Below are 19,258 nucleotides of genomic sequence, written 5' to 3' on the forward strand. Positions count from 1 at the left end.
GAGAGGGAATGAGGAGCAATGGCTTAATAGATATGAGGTTTATTTTAGAGTGATGGAAATCTCTTGGAACTAGATATTTTAGAGTGATGGAAATCTCTTGGAACTGGGTAATGTATGCCTCTGAATGCCTCTTTGAAATAATTTCATGTTATGTAATTTTTACCTCATTTTTCCAAAAAAATTTTTCATTATAATTACATTTCCACATGGGAGGAGTATGAGCTGTTAATATTAACATTAAACTGTATTAGGCATCTTCATTAAGTAATGATGTGTGATCATCAGCTATTTTTATTTGTTCAGTTTATTTCAGGGAAAAAAATCAACTGGTGCAATCAACCGTTTAATAGAAAAAAAAAAAAAAGGAGGAAAAAAATACCAAGAACCATTTCAGCAACTGCACTAGATTTGCACTTGGCAGTGGGTAAATTAATACATTTTTTAAAAATTTCAGTTGTGGTAAAAATCAAATAACATTAAAAAAAATACATTATAAACAGCAGATTCCATTTCTATAAAACACATGCCACGATGTTAATGATTACTTTGATATGGCAGGAATACATTGTCTTTTGCTAATCAAGTGTATTCTAAATTACAAAGACCATGTATTGCATAATAAATGAAAAACAAGTCTTCAGCAGCATGTGGAAATGGAGCCGTTCAGAAGCTGCAGAGCTGATGCCTGGCAAAGGTGTTCAAGGGCAGCGATGCTGGAGCGGTTTCTCAGGCCCTGCCGGGGTTAGCCAGGCAGAAAAGGCAGGAGATCTGGATTCCAGGCAGGAAGCACCTCGTGTACAGAGCAGGAGATGGGACATCATTCAGTCTGAGATGTTGCTAGAGCCTGAGTTCCTAGGCGGGGCTGCCCGTGGTTAATGATGTGGCTGGGATCAGGTCACAAAGGAGGGCCCTTCATAGTCTGGTTAAGGAACCTGCAGTGGGTACTGACAGGACTTTCTGTTGGGGAGAGGCATTCTTAAGCTCAGTCAGGGGTGGCTATGCAAAGGGTGAACCAAAGGAGATGAGCATGGTGATTACTGGAAGAGCCCATGAGAAAAATGCAGATCTGGTAGTTAGGACAAAAAGAGATGGATTGGAAAGACATTCTGGGAAAAAAAAATGGCAGCACTTGGTCAGATGAAGAAGGGAGTCACTGTTGATGGCTTAGGTTACTGGTGCTGCCTGCAACAGGAAAACAGAGGGTCAGATCGAAGGGGGATAGCATTTCAGTTTGGGACATGCTGGATTTGTTTATGGGATACCCATGAAGGTGACAGATAGTGAGCAAGACCTCAAGAAAAAAGCTGGATTGGAGCCCTGGGGCTGGAGTCTGCGTGTCTGGAAGGTGCTTCCCTGTGTTAGTTCCTTCCTGCTAAGTTCCCATTGAGGAATCCTATGCCCCATCCCATAAGGGAGTTACGTGGGAATGACTGGTCTGCTTCAGGGATGGACCCTTATAAGTCTAAACCTAACTTTAAGTTCTACTTCTAATTCTACTTCCTTCAGGGATGAATCAGACTTACGAAACTAGGACAACTGAGAGACTGACCTGTCATTTGACATTTTTAAAAATCAAGTATGTGTTACTACTTTAATGTTTTAAATGGTAGCCAGTTAACTGACAAATGTCAAGGCTCAAAATCTAAAAAAGCAACTCACAAACACAAGTTGCCCTTAAGAAATATAGCTAAATCAGGGAAAGAAAAGAAAAATACAAAAGCAAAAAAAAAAAAAAAAGAAAGCCGAGTTCTTTCCTTTCCTAAGTTCGCAACAGTAAGTTTTCTAAGAAAACAGACCTCAGCATCAGGCCAATCTGGGTTCCGAATCATAGCCTCAGTTGTTGACAGGCATATGACCTTGGCAAAGTCACAGCTTCTCTGAGCCTAAGGTTCCTCTAGTGGGTAAAGCAGAGGTCATGAGGAACGTGGTAGTGTTGACAACACAATCTGCCCCACTGCCTGATGCATGGTTAGACTCTGAGGGAACTGATGTCACAGGACTTGATGGTGGTGTTTGGAGCGAGTCCCTCATGGATTGAGCACCGAGAGAGTACCTGTTCTTCCCCCACCGCTGAAACCCTACACTAGGTCTTTTCCAAGTAGCATTTACCTGGCACAGAGCAAAAGACTGAAACCCTGCTAGGTGGCCTGCCAAAGCTGCTCCGTTTTCCATAGTTTGGACTATTTGGGTGAAAGCCCCCACCTCACAATGAGTGCAAGTAAACTAGCACATGTCTTAAATGTTAAGGTATGTTTGTTTGTGGAGGGCAGAGGTAAGGCCAATAAAAGCCTGATCTAGCAAAGCAGAGTTGGGGGAGAGGGGGGCGGACACCTGAAGACCCAACTCGAGCACCTGCACTGGCCTAGGTCTGAGACTCCAGGTTTCCCAGTTACACAAGCCAAATCCCTTTGCGTAAGTCATGTGACCTGGGTTTGTCACCAAGCACCCAGAGTCCTGAATCACAAAACCCTGGTGTCTGTCAGTCTTAGACTTGCACGTGAGGGCCAGAATGATCGGCAGACAGAGGTGAACCCACAACATAGAGGACAAGACTCATCATGAGAAGGGAAGAGATCAGGAGTCAAAGTTAAGATAAAAAAAACACCTGGGGGAAAATTACTTCTTTTTTAAGGTGAGAGAGAAAAGCCAATGTAATAACAGAAAAGTTAAAAGGCTATTTAAGAAACATATTTTTTAAAGACTTGGAATAGGATTTCCTAGATTATGGATTGGAAAGAAATCGCTCCAGAAGATATTTTGATCTGTATTAGACATTACTGGGTATTAATTTTCTTAGGTGGGACAACGGCATTGTGCCAAGGTACATCATCATTAAGAGACGGGTGCTCAGTTATCCACAGATGATATGTCATGATGTCTGCGCGTCAAATGTTTCAGCAAAATAAAGTGCATGTGTGTCTAGAGCAGAGAAAGCAAATGTGCTTAATATTTTAACAGCTGGTGAACCTGGATCAAGTTTTAGTGGTCACTAGATTATATTTCAACCTCCTATAGGCTTGAAAATTTCCAAAACAAAAAAGGAAGTAACAGCAAGGGATTAAAATTAGGGGGAGAGGTTAAAACAGAAGCAAGAAGCTTGAAAATCAGGAGTTATAAAATGGGTGAACAGTAGGAAAGTTACCAGGAGAGTAAGACTGGCTAACAAGGCTTCAGAATGAAACAGACTTGATAAACTAGAAGACAGAGGGGGTTAATCTGGCTGGGTGCACCCATGAGGTGTAGGCTGAGGGCTCCCAGGTAGGAAGCACCTGAACTTCCTACATACAGATGGGCTATGCAGACCACCTCCTGGGCAAAAGCAGGAAGAACTCATTGCTTCTTGCCCTAACATCTGTGTGGTTTGTGGGACACCTGGTGAGTTACTGTGAGTTGAGAAAATGCCAGACATCTCCCCAGAAGGTATAGTGAGATACTCAGCCTAGAGTTACTCATTCTTCACCTGAGGAGAGGCAATCCTATTAGTTTTAAGGTGACTGACACAACTATTCAGAACTGGAATAAAAATCCCTAAGTCCTCCCTGTGCAGACAGAAGATTCTCTAGGTGGGCAACAGCCAATGTACAGCATAAGGCTTAGCCCCACCCCACCTCGCACTTCCATGTTAACAGCCAGAGCCTTAAGAATCTAACATCGTGGTTCAGGATTATGAGACATAGAGAAAACAGAAAGAAGAGCTAGGAGGGGGCAGGGAGACCAGAACCTTCAGGAACATTTACAAAGTCGAGGGAAGAGGAGAGAGGGCTCAATGGGTGTGCTGGGTCAAAACCAGTTTTCTAACTATAATCACTCTTCACACCAAGGATTCTGGGTTTTTTTTTCCCATTTGTGATAAAGGATCTTCTTCCTCCATACTGGGTTTTTGCAACTTGTGGTGAGAGCTGTTAACTTTGTCTCAGTGTTTTACTAAACTTGTTTTCAAAGGCTAAATGGCTGGGTGAAGTCCCCAAGGCACTAGTCAGGAGGCGTAAGAATGAGGGAGCTTCCCCTCCAACACCAGGGCCAGAGCAGGCAAGGAGGCTGCCCTAACGGAAGCATGCTGACAGCCAAGTTGGCTGCTTTGACTAATATGGAGTGAATACGGTGCGACTGCTTCACCAGCTGTTTGCAGAAGGCACAAAGCTGGGTATACTTAAAAGACAAAAATGTCAGACCACAGCTGGCAAAAAGACCAGCTCTGGGCCTAGTTCCAAATATGGTTAATACCCAGTATGGGTCAGGCGCATAAAAATTGGAATGAAAGAGAGACACAATTAATTATCAAACTTTAATTGATAGACTAATCTTACAGGATAAACAATAAGACAGCTAGTCAAGATTACACTTAAAAAAAAAAAATCCAGCAGCGCAAATCTAATAGACTAAATACGTTCATCTCCTCCCAAACAGGCATTTGACTGAAAAACAAAACGCAGAACAGAGTGTACACCACAAGGAAACATGGTACTTACGTATATTGTCAAATAATTCTGCGGAACTCTCTAAGAGAGCAAAGAAAGAGGTTCTTAGACATTTAGAAAGCAGTAGAACCACCCAGTCTGGCAGGTGTATGTACCAGATATTCTGTACATTGGAGGGCTCCTGACTACCTGCAGCTTCAGAAAGGCCAGCATGCCCAATCTTAACTGGAGATGACTTTATGACAAGCCTTAAGACAAAGGGACCATCCTTTTCCAAGACAACAGGCATGAACAGAGGCAAGGAGAGAAAGCGCTCTCCCTCAGAAGATGGGGTGGAAAGCAAGCCTGCCTTGCATGGCCTTCGGCATGCCCGGTCTACCCGGTCCCCTCATCTGCCCCTGGTGAAGACAGGTGGGCCAAGTGCAAGAGCCCAGGACAGCTCCTCCAGGCACGTGGTTCAAGTACAAGGGGAAAGCAAGTCCATTCTGGCTGAAATATGGCAACTTTTCAGAGATGTGGCAATGTGGCAGAGTCAGTCTCTTTGGCCCTGGTAAGGTAAAGCAGCAACTGAGGAGCCTACTCAGGCCTCTCCGGCCCCTCCTGTGTCCACAGGATCATAGGAAAGTGCATCCTTAGCTCAGTTCAACTGCATTTAAAAAGAGCTAACACTACTTGCAGAAGGTCCATCTTCAATTAACTTAATACCGAAGAGTTTGAGCAACTTGTGAGTCAAGTTCTTTGACCAGACTGACTGAAACAGGGCTGAGAGGGACCGGGGCTCAGCAGGGATGACCTGGTCATCAATCTGCCAAGTCGCCTCAGGGAGGGAAAGAAAGGCATGCTGTCTGCAAGCAAAGACAGGCAGGCAGCCCACCAGTGCAAGTTCTAGAAGAGAAAGCAGCCCAGCAGGAGGTTCAGACAGGCTTCTGGTACAGAAGAAGGCGAGCCCCCTGCCTATCCCCTGCAAGCTGGAGCCCCTCTGGGAACCCGCTCTTCCTTGCCACAGTGAGGGAAGGTCATGACCCCAGGGAAAGAACCAGGCTCCTCCAACAGGGAAGGACCTGTACAGAAATTATTCTGAGGAAAAAATTAACACTAAATGCTTTCCTAAAGGGGAAGAGTGTTTCAGTTTGCTAACAACACAGATATCATCAGTACATTCTAGACCGTAAGAGAATTAGGAAAAGACTGCTCAACAAAATAGTGAATACTGCCATGACCCAGACAAGGATGTAAGCAAACACTTCTGCCAGTGGCTTCTGGCGCTGTCCACCTTTGTTCTCCCGAAGGCTCCCAGCAAGGTCTCCATGCAGACAGGGCCAGGAGCCAGAGCTCTCGATTGTGCTAGCAGATTTAGCGAGCTCTGTAAAGCAATACTTAAACAGCTTGTACGAAAAGATGTCATTTATATTATTAATATATAGTATCTTGAAGTAAGGAAAAAAGCACCATTTTACTTAAAATAAAAAGGCTCACACAGGCTTTGGTCCTGTCTTGAAATGACACCAGCCTGAGAAAGAAGCAGTGTGGCCCTTGGGGAGCAGGGAGACAATGGAGCACACGCTCTCACTGGGAGGAAAGGGGTTCAGGTGGAGCAGACAGCCACGCAAACAGGGCAGACAAGGAGACCTGGTGGGAAGGGCCTCCCTGTGCAGCACTGCGAGGCCAGTCCGGGGACAGAGACACCTACTTCAAGAACAAAAGTGGGTGTGCCACAGTCAGGACAAGTCTCCAGGACAGGGACATTGGCCAACACAAAGGGCAGTGTTCAAATTGAGATTGCGCTCTGCTTCCTACCTGATCGTTTCCCCTGGAGACCTGCCAGCTGCAGAGGGGGGCAGCAAGGAACACAGAGGTGGTCTCTCCGGGAACCGCAGGCCAACAAGGACAGAAAAGCTGTGGCTACTGCTCCTTCGTCAAGGGATGATGAATACACACAGTTTCTTGGGTGCTTCACTTCACATATGCCCCCAAAGCAAGCAAGAGTAGATTTTCCTGCCTAGATGCTTAACTTGGCATTGACTACACCATGAAAAGCATGAGTCTGGCTATATGGGCTGGATTCCTGAACTATAGCTTAGAAGGGAAGGGCATAGAATATCATCATTAACTGGCTCACAAAGAATAGTCACCTTAGGCGAACACATGCTAATACAATTCACAGGATGAGGGGTAACAGCCTAGAATCCAAAATGTGAAGTTTGGAAAAATCTCTCGCCAAACCTTACTTTGAGAGCCTGCAGCCAGTGAAAGCAGGATTGCACACACAGCAGCAGAGAAACAGCAAACAGCATGAGAGGACCATTCACCAAGAGATGGTTCCTCAGTTCAGAGTCAATCAAAGCCATAAGGGACAAAAGAAGTTCATGGGTACAATGAGCAGGAGGGTGAAAACCAGAAGAGGGTGAGCTAATCACAACACCCATTTTTGATGTTTAACTACATCAGCCAACCCATTAGGTCAAATGTCTTCTAAAGAAAGGCAGCATCTCTAAACTTGGGATGAAGGACACTTGAACATAATACATGAGCAGAAGGACCAAATGGAGAAGCGTAACTGAAATAATCATTAGACTTCTTAAGAATTTCTTGAAACTTCTAAAGAAAGAAGGACTTGGGTCTGTGGCTAAATGGCTGTACAAACCGTCTTCTCCTGGCTCTTCCTCCAAGAGGCCTTTGTCTGCCTGGGAGCTGTGGCTTTTCAGCAGCTCAGCTCAGGCACACCCATGCCAGGCTGGGCCTCAAAGCCAGATCAGTGACAACTGCAGGCCACAAGCCCCCTGGCAGTGGAATGCCGCAGAAATCTGGAGCCAAAGGGCAAGACGTTTAGACAGGAGCCACTGTGAAATACTCTGCTGCCTAGCAAACACCACAGCAAGTCTGAGAACTCCCTGCCCTAGGCCACCAGCTCTCCCTCTCCCACTGCGCGTTCATGAGCAGCAGCACCGTGGGAGGGAGGCCAGGAATGGACGCATTGATGAGGTACAAAAAGCGGAACTGACGTCTTTGGGTTTTTAAAACAAAAACTCCAATCTAGGAAGTGAGAAAATAAAACAGGGAAAGAATTAAATCTAAACCAATGGACAGAAAAATATGGCTTACTAACCCCCCATTTTGCATACAATTTTATATGAAAAAAAAAATTTACCCCAATCCATCACAACGCAGTCCAAATGTTCGCAACCAAAAATTTATGAAAATATTTGTTGAAATCACTTAAAAAGGAAAAACGAAGAAACCAGAAAGCTTTTGATCATTCCTTTCTAAACAAAATTGGCAGAGCTACTCTCAAACACACTTAAGAGTATTCCACACAACATGTTCGGAATTCAGATTTATTGATTTCCACCGTATGGATTTCAAAAATGGTATGAAGCTGACTGCAAGAAAGGGAACTAGTGATTTTAAGTTAAAATTAAGCTAATGGTGAAAGTACATCACCTCTGGCTTCAGTCACCACATCGCCTTAGATTGGATATAGATTTTTTTTTTCAACAAAGTTCCAGAACTCTGAAATCCAGGGCTGCTGCAGGCCTCTCCCAGCAAATGTCCTTCACTTTGGGTCAGTTTCCTGGGCCAGAGGTGAAAGTGCTTTCAAAAATACTGCCATTTCCCCAGCACAGTGTCTTTGATTGCATCCACATATTGAGTTGGAACCCAATACACCCAGTAGTAAGAGGCTTCTGTGGGGCCCAACTGAAATGCCTGGAAGGGAAAAAGGAAAACCAAGTGGTACTTCAGAGGTCGGGAGACTGAGCAGGCAGCAAAACACACCCAAGGAGGGCTGAGAAGTGAAGTCAATTAATCAGAAGGGAAGGGTGAAGGAAACTGTGTACATGGGGTACATTCTGTCAAAAAAAAAAAAAAGGGGGGGGAAGAGGAGAAGGAAGAAGGGGAGAGTTATGCACAGTCAACCCCAAGGCAGTGGTTCCCAAACCCGAGGGTGCATCAGAACCATCTGGAGGGCTTGTTAGAACAGATAGGTGGGCCCACCCCTTAGAGTTTCTGATTGGGAGGCTTGGAGGGAGAGGGACTGACAGCCTTCCTGTCTGACAAGTTCCCAGGTATGGTAATGCTGCTGACCCAGAGACCAGTTTGAGAACCATTGCCCTAGAAAAACCATCACACATGTACCAGAAAACAGGTATGAATGCTCAAAGCAGCTCTGTCAGAAATGATAAAATCTTGCAAACCTATACATCCATCAGTAAGGGAACACAAAATTAAAAGTGACATGGCTTACTCTGATGAACAATGGATTACTTTTCAGAGGTATGAACTGGATCTATAGTTAATACAGATGGATTATAATGGCAAACCAAAAAAAGCAAGCTGCAGAATAATACATACCATGATACCATTTATGGAAATGGAAAAAACACAAACAATAGTGTATCGTGTTCATGGATATATATGAAAATAAAAGCACAGGTGGACAGGAAGGATCCACATGGTAAATCATTACATTGGTAATGAGGCAGGGGAAGACAATGGGGACATATTCACTGTTGGTAAGTTTTCTTTTATTTAAAAAAAAAAAGACTTAAAGCAAGTTACAGGATATTTACAATAGTCATTTCTTGGTGATGGATAGATAGATGGGCTTGTTATTGTATTCTGTTCTGTACTGCTTAACATTAATCTACCAGTGAAAAAGCACAGCCACCCTCTTCTAATGTGAACGGAAATACGGTAATATAACCAGTGAGATGGCACCTGCAAAGAGGGACATAAATACTTCCAGTAAGACAAAGGTAAAGGTGCTAGGTGTCCGGATAAGAGAGGGGCTATTAGAACTGCCCTCCATCAGAAATGCATCCAGAGAGAAATGAGCATTTAGACTAGATCCAAACCTGTTCCTTAAATGATGTCCAAAACGGGCCACTCATCTGAAATCTCTCTCACCAGGCTGCTTGAAAGCTAGGGTCAAAAACCCTACAGGGCCACACTGCTAAGATAATATTTCAAAAGGGAGCAAAGAGGTCCAGCTGGAAATATTTAAACCAACTTTTAAAACAGAAAATAAAATAATTGGTGAAACAAATCCACCAGCAATCTTGAGAGACTACAGACAGCCAAAGCTGTACGGGCTGCCAGAGGGCCCAACGGGAAGCCCCAGTGACGACACTGTCACTGCCACGGGGCATCCTAGGAGCTCTGAACCCCAGGGATGGCAATCCCAATCAAGGCCTTGCATCAGCACCTCAGAGCAGAGACGCACGGACAGGGGGGGAGAGGGGACACAACTGACTTCTCCTACAGCCAGGGGATCTGCCACCTGCCCAGAGAGAACTGTTATACTGCCAGATCCTCATTTCTCTCGGGATCTTCTAACATCTCCTTCTGCCCTGGACTTTTTAACACTTGCTGTTCCTTCTCCCTGAGACAGGGCTGACACAGCTGCATCACTGTTAGCTGGCTGCTGAAAATGCTGCCTCCTGGAATGGAGAATGGCAGGCAGCCCACTCCACCCTGACTGCTCAAGTCAAGACCCTGTCACAGCACCTTCACAGTTCAGGCAGCCAAACTTCATTCCTGAAGTGGCCCCTCCCAACAGTGCTGGGAAAACAGAAGGGGTTTGCCTATGCTGCTCAATTAATCTCATTACTGATTCTTGGCTTTGTTCTGCACAGACCTGGGGAGAGCCTCCAAACATCCTGTCTCGGCAAAGTACAGCCTGCTCTCTGCAGAGTAGACCTCAACACAGGATGTCCACCCTCCCCATGGTGTCCTTGGCCATTTGATGGCTGCAGCCTAGTAGGAGCAACACCATGACAGAGGGGACTAGCTGGTGTTCTTGCAAACGCCAAGGGTAGTGGGAGATTTTGTTTTATATGCAAAAGTTAAAATGAAAACCTACAAACCATTCTTCCTCCTCTTTGTGTTTATTTTCCTGGTCTAAAAACAAAAATATTACAAATAAGAGGGAGGCAAAGATACAAAACATCCCTTTAAACTGCTGGGGAGGGAGGCTGCAAAAAGAACTAGGATTTAGGTCAGAGATTAAGTTCTAAACAGATAAAAATGTGAGGATCTTAAAACCGTGCATCTTCTGAACAGTTTTCTCTTCAGTCAAAAAAGCTCAGCTCTCGGCCAGGTGAGCAGGAGCAGGAGCAGGAGCAGGAGCAGCTAGGGGCCGAACCGCACCAGGGTACTCACCATCATGTGGTAGTCTTCGTGTCCTTCAATAGGTTCACTGACCACATTTTTAATGGAGCCCATGGGCAATTTCTCAGTCCGCTCTAAATTGAGAGGGATGACAGTGATTATTCAAAGGCCCTCCTGCTCTACTTGTGACTCAGCGGTCCCTTGTCAGGGCTGGTGGCTTTGGGATCTACTATAATCTCAAGTCACCCATGCCGGCTAGGGACAATGGACAGGCTCTCCTGATCAATGTACCCAGAGCCAAACTTAGGTGTTGGCAACTTATTAGGACTGAGTGGGGAACAGGACTTGGCAATGGTAAAGGTATCTGAGAGAAGATGTTTTATCTTTCCTGGTCTGACAATTAATAAATCCTCAAGAAACTTCTAAAGGTCTGACAATTAACAAATCCTCAAGAAACTTCAAAGCACCCTTATTGCCCAAGCCCAGCATTGGCCAATGGGATGGGAATGTCAAGAGGACTGAGAACAGAGGCAACAGCGTGCCCCTGTGGCTTGCACGGAAACAGGGGATGCCTGGGGGTTTCAGATCAGTTTCTATCCCCTGATCCTGCTCACTTGCCCTACCACCCCCATTCCCTCCCCTGGGCCCCACCTCTCCATATACACATGCTTGAAGCAGCTCTCTTAAAACGTTAATAACCTCTCAGCATTAACATGCAAGTTACCACTTAACACATGGGGTCAGAAGACATTTTGCAGCAACTTTAAGGATGGCAGGTAAGAAAAAGGAAGCAGCAAGGGATGCCTGGAGTGAGATGACAAGTACAGCAGGACACGGGATGGCAGGAGAGGTGTGGGGCGCCTGTGCAGCAAGAAACCACCACCCAGAAGTGACAGATCCCTCGGGGATGGGGCGAAGTTAGCAAGCAGTTAAACCAAGTTGGAAAAAAAGAAAACCATTTATAGTCTTTGCAGAAAGAAAAATATGGAAAAAGTAGAATCTGAAAATAAGTAAATTCACAACACAGACCAGGAATTTAAGAGATCTGGGAACTAATCTAGCTGTAACTTTTATTTCCATTAGTGGGCCTTGGTCTCTGATACGTGGGGGTGGAGAAAGTGGACCTGAAGATATTCATTCAGGTTTTGACTTTCCTTGGCTCTACAATAGTGACCCACAGGCAGAACCTGCTGAGCAGTGCGGAACTGCTTAAAGATTCTAAAGAACTTTTTAAAATACCAGCCATCATGAGATATCCAGAGATTTCACACAAAAATGGATTTCTGGCTTCTCCTGCAAACTCAGAAGATTTAAAAATGCTGAGCTCACATTCCTGAGTGACAGTAGTCAGATGCATCAGACTGGATTCCCCCAACCAAGCAAGGCCATGTTCCTCCTGGCAGCCAGACCCGCTCCCGTTTCCTGCTTGGAGCTTGTTCTTCTAGCTCTGTGGGGCCTGAGGCTGTCAGTGCTGCCACCTACACAAGCTGCAGAGAAAGTGTTTAAGCTGCAAACAGCAGCTCTGAGCATCCCTCAGTAAAGCACCCTGCTGAGAAAGGTCAACTAGCCACAGGGATGGGCCATTCCACAACAGCATCGTGCCACCTGAGAGGAAGCCAACTCCCAGAGCAGCCGTCCTCCCTGGACAGTGCAGATGACACTCAGGGGACAGGGCCATTGGGCCTCACTAAGGTCCATCACACAATGGCCTGGGTAGGAATGAAAACTCAGTCCTGGCAAACCCTTGAAGACACACACGAGTGGTTCATGGCCATGCCCTTCCATCGAACTGGTGAGTAAGTATGCTTTCAATAGCTCTGGATGACCAAATTCATCAAGATTCTTCTAGAGATCTCCTTCATGCCACAGCAGGAGAGCTGCTGTTCCTATAAGCCCCAACCCAGGCACAGAAGTCCTCACTGGTCCCTGCAGTTATAACATACTTCCACACAACTTCATATCACAAAAATAGTCACGAGGCTCCATCGAGCACTTAAGTTACAGACTTACTCCAGACTCACTGCCTGCACCCATCCTCCCACCACCCGTGACTTTCTGCATCAGCTTCAGCAACTGCCTTCAACTAGGCTGCCCAGAAGTGAAAGTAAAAGTCTAGGACCAGGCAGGATTTCAGCAAAGGTAATGCAATAGTGGAGGGCTAAGCAGAATCTCCTGCAAAGACCTTAGTTAAGTGAGGACCTGACAGAGGCAGGGTGGCTCAAAAGTAAAGAAAACTGACGATGATGTGACAGGCTCTGACCTACTAAAGAGTTCAAAGGCCCCTTGAAAAACTGGGGAAGCACTTAATTTATTTTGTATAACTTGCTTTGAACATGCAGTTAGAATCAGATATGGAATGAAGAATCTAGCAAGTTATCAAAAAATTGTTAGAAAACTCAAGCATTTTTGGTATTTCAGTCTTTGTCCATTTTAAGAACCAGGAGAGGATGACAAATAAAAACTTATTTTTGCATTCTGAATGATAAAAATCGCCCTCCCCATCACCCTGCCCCGATTATTTTCCACAAAATTTTGGTCCCATTTTAAGCAGAGTTATACTAAATGGCCTGTCCCTGAAACCAATTAACCTCAGAGATGGAACCCCCTATACTTTTCTTTAGCATTTACCTCGAACACTGAATACCTACAGTGCTGGCCAGAAACAGGTGAATTAGGCATGTTCGGTTCCCTCCAGGAATCTAACAGGGGGACAGACAAGTCAGAGAGTAATGAGTGCTCTGGGGATATAAATGGAGTGCTCTAGGAACAGAAGCAACAGCAATTCATCTGGAAGGTCGGGAGGTATCAGGGAAGGCTTCAATGGAGACGACATTTAAGTAGGACCTTGGAAATTAAATATTAATAACAAGGAATGGGGAGAAAGCATTCCAGGTAAGGGTACAGCATAAGCAAAGACAGGGAGCTGTGCAAAGCATGGTGGGAGGTTCAGAGAGTGAAACAGCTGATTTACGTAGGGTATAACAGGGGATATATGTAGGATATAGCAGGGTAAGGAGCTGGATCAAAACTTTAAACTGGGGCCCCACTGTTGGGAACACTGGTCACTATATTTAGGCATTTGAACTTGGCCTTAAAGAGCTGAATATTTTTGAGCACAGGAAACAGTAGGGAAAAAACAGTGTGGAAGACAGGTGGGATGGAGGTAAACACAGATGGGGCAGTGGAACAGGTTAGCTTGCTTTAACACACCAAGTCTAAAGATGCTAGCAATCTTAACTGGCACAGCAGTGGCAGAGAAAGAAACACATAATTCTGGAGGGTGACTGACAAGACTGAACCACTGGGGGGAAGAAGAGGGAAGAAAGGCAGACACTTCCCAGCCAAGAAAGAGCCTGACCCACAGCACACAACAGGGCAGGCTCCTAGTACAAGGAAAACTGCACCTAGTGAGGGGCAAATCCTGACCTACCGGAGCCAGGCAGGTGACAGAAGAACAAAGCTGGCTACATGGAAAACAAATGGGACACTGACGACTGCAGCACAGCCCATCCGAAACTACCCCTATTGGTCACTACCATGTGAAAAATGCAGGTCCAGAAGGCACACATCTTTTTATTTTTTTTCAAGAGAAGCCAAAAAAAAAAAACACCATACCAAGTGAAATCTCCTGATTTTTATGGATTGTGTGTAAAACCATAAAATCCTTGTCTGAGGACCAGACCTGGCCCTCAGGTCACACAGCTGGGACGTCAGGTTTTACATGCAACCAAAGACCACTTTGTGAAGTGGTCCTGACATCAGACTGAAATTAAAGAGGGAACAGAGCCCAAACAGAAGGTGAGTGTAAAAAAGGCAGGAGCATGCAAAGCACAGTGAAGAGAGAGATTTGAGAATGAGGAGCAGCATGGCACCCAAGCCCAAGTGCTGCTGAGCGCCTGAGGCAGGGAGCAGGAAGAGGCTAAAAGCAGTGACATACCTTTAGTGCCGATCCACAGCTGGTCTTGCTCTAGCTTAAAGGTGAGTCTCACTTTTCCTCCCGACTTATTGTACATGCCGGATAAGGGTACCGCTGGCAGGCGCTCCTGGAGGCACAAGAGTGAAGAGCATAGTAAGAGAGGGAGGGATCAGAAACACACAGAAAAAGGACAACTGACGGGATGTGAGGATATGGCCACAGGCACCCCAACGAGTCAGAAGGTGGGCCTGGTTCACCCTCAGAATGCTCACCAACGAGCTGGCTTACCTGGGCACCCTTAACAGATGGCATCACGTCTTCGGGTTTCCCTTTATCCAACACTTTTCTGTGTTGCTATAACGTAAGTCAGAAGAGATAATTATATGAAACAGTTGACTGCATTCTAGTTATGTTACTACCTTTCTAAGAAAGAGGAAGGTGGCCTTGATGTTTTGGCTCAGAAGCTTTCAATTTCTACACATTACAGGTCCTTAATACTATAGAGCATTGTGCTCAGCAGAAATGTCTGCAAGGATAGAACTGTTCTGTATCTGTCCAAAACAGTAGCCATGAGCCGCCTGGGGCTATTAAGCACTTGGAAATGTGGCTAGTTTAACTGAGGAATCGAATTCTTAACTTTATTGAGCTTTAATCAGTTTTATGTTGCTGACATATTAGACATTAGACATCAAAGTTCTAGAGTAACCACGATTTCCAGATTACTGATTCAAATACACTGTATTCCCCCCACCCACCACACAAAATCACCACTGAAAGGAATGAACATTAAGCTAAACAGAAAACCACAAAGAGTGTTGTTTCCTTGGCACATACAAAAATGACAGCCATTTCTGTCAATTTTAACTTCCAAGGAAACCCATTAGAATGCTGGTAATCATCCTAACTGCCTAGAAGGGAGCATTTCTTCAAAAAGTGAAGACTTGACCTATTGCAGGAGTCTCCCCACTGCCCCACCCTCAACCCCTGCTAAAGAGAAGGCTTGAAGAGCCACATTTCTAAAGAGAAAGGCTGGTTACTCCACAGCCTGACATTAAGAAGTCTCTAACCCCACTGCCTCTCCAGGAGTTTGAGGCAGCTCATTACAGGTTCTCACTAGGCTCATGGCCCTCTACAACAGCTCTTGACTGACCCACATGCCCAAGTCTTGTTTCCTCTCCACTGTGGCTTTATAGATACAGTCACTGTTTAGTAAAGTAGAACTAGGGGTAGTGAATGAGGATAAAACATTCATCGAAATTAAGCACCAGCATCAAATTGAAGCCATGAGCCAGCTCAAACCCTCACTGATATGGCAGAAAACCTCTGGTTTCCCAATACTACCAGGCTGCTAGCAAAGGGTCCCCCTGTATGTCAGCCTCAGATTCCTAATAAAAAGCCAGGAGAATCAGTCCCTCTCATTAGGCCATGTTACGCCTTGTAACTGGCATCAATGAAACACAGCAGCACAGACTACCTTAATTTGACTCATACCTCTCAAACACCTTTTTGAAAAAATTTCCCTGCATTGTGGAGTATACTTTTAAGCCTCTTAAGCTACCATTAGTAACTCAAGACCTATATTTAAAAGGCATGTTATGCTCCAGGGTGTGACCAGTGGGAAGGCTCATTCACGTCTGACATGCTCATATTTGATGATTTCAGATACGTGGCAGAGTAAGACAGAAAAATGGAAATTAACTCATTTGGTAACAAGATATCTGGGGGTGAAAGTGTCCAAATAAACACCTTTTAGATGTTAACCTTACTTGAAACCCTTTATAAAGTCCACAAATTTTAGGGACTTTATAGTTCTAAAATACATTACATAATATCCTCCATGGGATCTGGGGCAGCACCTTGTCACCAAACACATTAACGCTTCTACAGCACAGCATGAATATTCACACTAATTCTGGCCAAGTGGTACTGCCAAGTTTCTAAAAAGTTTTGGTTTTTCAGACTCTGGGTTTTGGAGGCACACATTATGGACCTGTAACACAAAATTTTGTCTTTCTCACACTGTTGGCCATATGCCTCAGTGCCTATGGTCACTAAAAGCGATGCTGGTTCAAGCTGGTCTTTTCTACTGCAGATACTGGTTAAGCTGAGAAGACCTATTTTCCTGGGACACTCCTAAGAGCAGCCAAGAGGCCACATAACAAGGACCGGGGTTCACTGGGTGGTAAGAGTCCAAGAGATGGTTCTTCCAACCACTTGAGATGCTCTCACTTTTCCTACTTACAGAAAGAATTTTAATGGCTATAAGGAGCACCAGGCTGGATCTCTTTCATCCAAAATGAGCAACAGAGAATGTGAAAAATCAGGCCCCCATTTCATGGATCAGGAGGACAAGTGTAGTAACCTTCCTTAGTCAGCCTCATTTGGCTTTCTGAAATGGTCCGTTATAGAGGGGAACCTCTAAAAGCTACTGATTTCCATGCCTCTCCAGAACTGGGTTTGTTGACTTGGGGGACAGCACAAACCAAAAACAAACGTAAGCACTTGTACAAAATGGGTGGGCATGTGGAGTGGGAGCAATTCTAGTGGTAGCATTTTTCTCCGGCACTAAATTAGGGAAAACCCACATCTGATTCCTTTCAATACCTGGTCTAAAGCCTGTCTTTACAAAGGCCTTATCCTAAAGTAAGTAGACTTGAGACACACTGACCCGCCAGATGAGACAAAGTTGCAAATCTCAGGTAGTTGTCACCTCCACTCAACAGCCAGCCGCACCCAACTGCTGCCATAAATTTCCATCATGGGCCCTGTCCAAAAAGGAGCTTATTCTAGGGCGAATATAACGAGCCAAGGCTCCAGAGGACAAAGCTTCAAACATCCCAGGACTCGCAGTCACATGACAGACTCACTTTCTGCCTGCAGAGAGGCTCCTTCTTGTTCTCTTCGGCCTTTGCATCCTGTTGCGCAGCATCTTTGGGCGTATTTACTGCTAAAACATCATTTATCGTGGAGCCAACCACCATGATCTTCGCTCCACTGGTCACTTTTATTTCTCTCAGTGTCTTATCCTCAGGGACGAGTCCCTTATACATGACTTTCTGCATGGCAGGAGGGAGACCTTGGGAAAAGGTAGCAGACAGTTAAAGGATCAAAAAACATTCTTGAACCAGAGCCCTTAAGTAACAGACCCAGAAGTGAATACTGCTCCACCACCTTTGGGTGCTCAGGGAATTCACAACTTCTCTGAGCCTGTTGCCAGAATTTAATAATTGCAATTCAGTACTTCCTTCTGTATGGACCTGTTTTAAGAATTAAGAGAGAGGGCAAACATAGAGCATTAAGCCCAGTGCCTGATTTTCAGTAACTGTACAATATACATTAGCCATCACTCATTCCAAGTCATTCCTCAACCTTCCAATCACTCCAATATTAAGTGACAGTCCGCAGGCCTCAGGGACACAAAAACTAGTAAGAACAAAGTTCCTGTTGTTACGGAGTTTAAAGGCTCCATGAAGGAAGTTTAAAAAAGAAATCATTTCAGTTGGCAAAGCACTGTAAATGAGATAAAATTAAGTAATATGAGATCTGTAAAGTGCCAGCATGATAGTCAACAGCAGTGTTTCCCAAACTTCCCTTATGAGAACTACCTAAAATATCTGCTAAAAATAAATTCTTGGCCACATTCCAGACCCACTCAATCAAAATCTCCAGGGGAAAGTGCATACAAGCTGTAATTTCAGTAAGTGCTTCAGGTGGTTTTTATTACAGATGTTCAGGCAGCACTTACTTAGAAGCTTGGGCCTAAAAGACTTGGACCTGAATCCCAGCTCAGTCACTTACTAGCTCTACGATCTTGGGTCTCATTTTCCCAGTCCGAATAATGGGCATACCAGCACACACTGTAGAGAGGCTGTTGTGAGCAATGTGGGGGCTGTGCAAGGAAGGTGGCCAGCGCACTATCTAACAGTGCAAGCATTAGGAAGGGAAGGCTGGCTGTTGCTATTAGCGCCACGGCGATTACCTGTAATCGAGTGAATCTTCTGTTTTAGTTCGGAGCCTGTGCTGTCCAAGGGGAACTTCACATCGTGCTTAGTCTTGTTCCAGATGATCTTGAGGTCCACCAGCTCCCTGCCCGCGCCACCACCCGCATCCTCGCCGTTGCTGACCGAGGCCTGGGCCGCGGGGTCCCCAGGGGGCTGGCCAGGGGCCGGCTGCAGGCTGCCTCGCGCGGCACAAGAGTCCTCGACCGCCGCCCCCGCCGCCGCTTCAGCCTCCACGCAGTTGAGGGGCCGCGCGGGCGCCTCGGTCGCCACCGTCTCGGCCTCCGTGTCCATTCCAGGTTCCTCCATGCCTGCAAGGGGGTTAGGGGTGGGCGCTCGCCGCGGGCTGGGCCTGGGTTCGAACTCTGTCTGAGAGTCGCTAGACCACCGCTACCAAGCCAGGCTACTCCCCCACCAAACCAAACCGCATACCCGCGCAGCACCCGCGGCAACTGGGCCAACCCGGGTGCCCGCCTCCCCAGCCACACTCACCATCCGGGGCTCCGGCCGCCGCCATGATGATTGTGTACAACACCCACCGCTCCCGCAGAGGCCGCCGGGAAAAGGGTAGCTGGCTGAGATTGGCCCCCGCAGCAGCCCCTAATCTTGCACAGCCTGGCCGGAAACAGGTGGAGGTTTCTATGGAGACCCGCCTCCTCCGCTTCCCCGGCCCGGCCCCTGCCACGCTTTAGCTTTCGCGAGCCGAGGGGGGCGGGTACGGAAAATCGCCCGCTCGATGGGCTCTGCCCCCTAGAGGTTGAGTGGGGCCGCAACCCGTGCAGGGGGGCGTGGGCTTGCAGGCTAGGAGGCCTGCGCCT

The 19,258-nt window shown here is 46.0% G+C and overlaps 1 protein-coding gene across 7 annotated transcripts; it reads right to left on the minus strand.

The window, feature by feature from the left end:
• Positions 1–330: 330 nt before the first annotated feature.
• Positions 331–19,129, minus strand: UBFD1 (ubiquitin family domain containing 1). Of its 7 annotated transcripts, none has more exons than XR_012122260.1 (8): positions 18,933–19,123; positions 18,422–18,751; positions 17,310–17,518; positions 14,731–14,796; positions 14,464–14,569; positions 13,175–13,225; positions 10,578–10,660; positions 331–1,182 (listed from the first exon to the last, which is right to left on the minus strand). XR_012122260.1 is itself a non-coding variant. In XM_036992348.2 (8 exons), the coding sequence occupies exons 1-7, from the start codon at positions 18,955–18,957 to the stop codon at positions 10,580–10,582; spliced, it is 888 nt and encodes a 295-aa protein (XP_036848243.2). In that variant the 5' UTR covers positions 18,958–19,127; the 3' UTR covers positions 331–1,182; positions 10,578–10,579. The 7 variants fall into 7 exon arrangements, 6 of the variants coding, with proteins under 6 accessions (XP_036848243.2, XP_017508706.3, XP_036848242.2 ...); XM_036992348.2 differs by having other exon boundaries at positions 13,155–13,225; positions 18,933–19,127; XM_036992347.2 differs by lacking the exon at positions 331–1,182 and adding an exon at positions 7,740–8,123 and having other exon boundaries at positions 13,155–13,225; positions 18,933–19,125.
• Between the last annotated feature and the right edge of the window lie 129 nt (positions 19,130–19,258).

This window comes from Manis javanica, chromosome 10, assembly GCF_040802235.1.
Source record: "Manis javanica isolate MJ-LG chromosome 10, MJ_LKY, whole genome shotgun sequence".
In the NCBI taxonomy this organism is placed as follows: domain Eukaryota; kingdom Metazoa; phylum Chordata; class Mammalia; order Pholidota; family Manidae; genus Manis; species Manis javanica.

Coding starts and splice junctions, on each gene's coding strand:
- UBFD1 (XM_017653218.3), bottom strand. CDS start 18,957: ATGGCGGCGGCCGGAGCCCCGGATG. Junction 14,570..14,730: donor CATCTGTTAAGGGTGCCCAG/GTAAGCCAGCTC, acceptor TTGTGCCTCCAG/GAGCGCCTGCCAGCGGTACC. Junction 10,661..14,463: donor GCTGTGGATCGGCACTAAAG/GTATGTCACTGC, acceptor CTCTCAATTTAG/AGCGGACTGAGAAATTGCCC.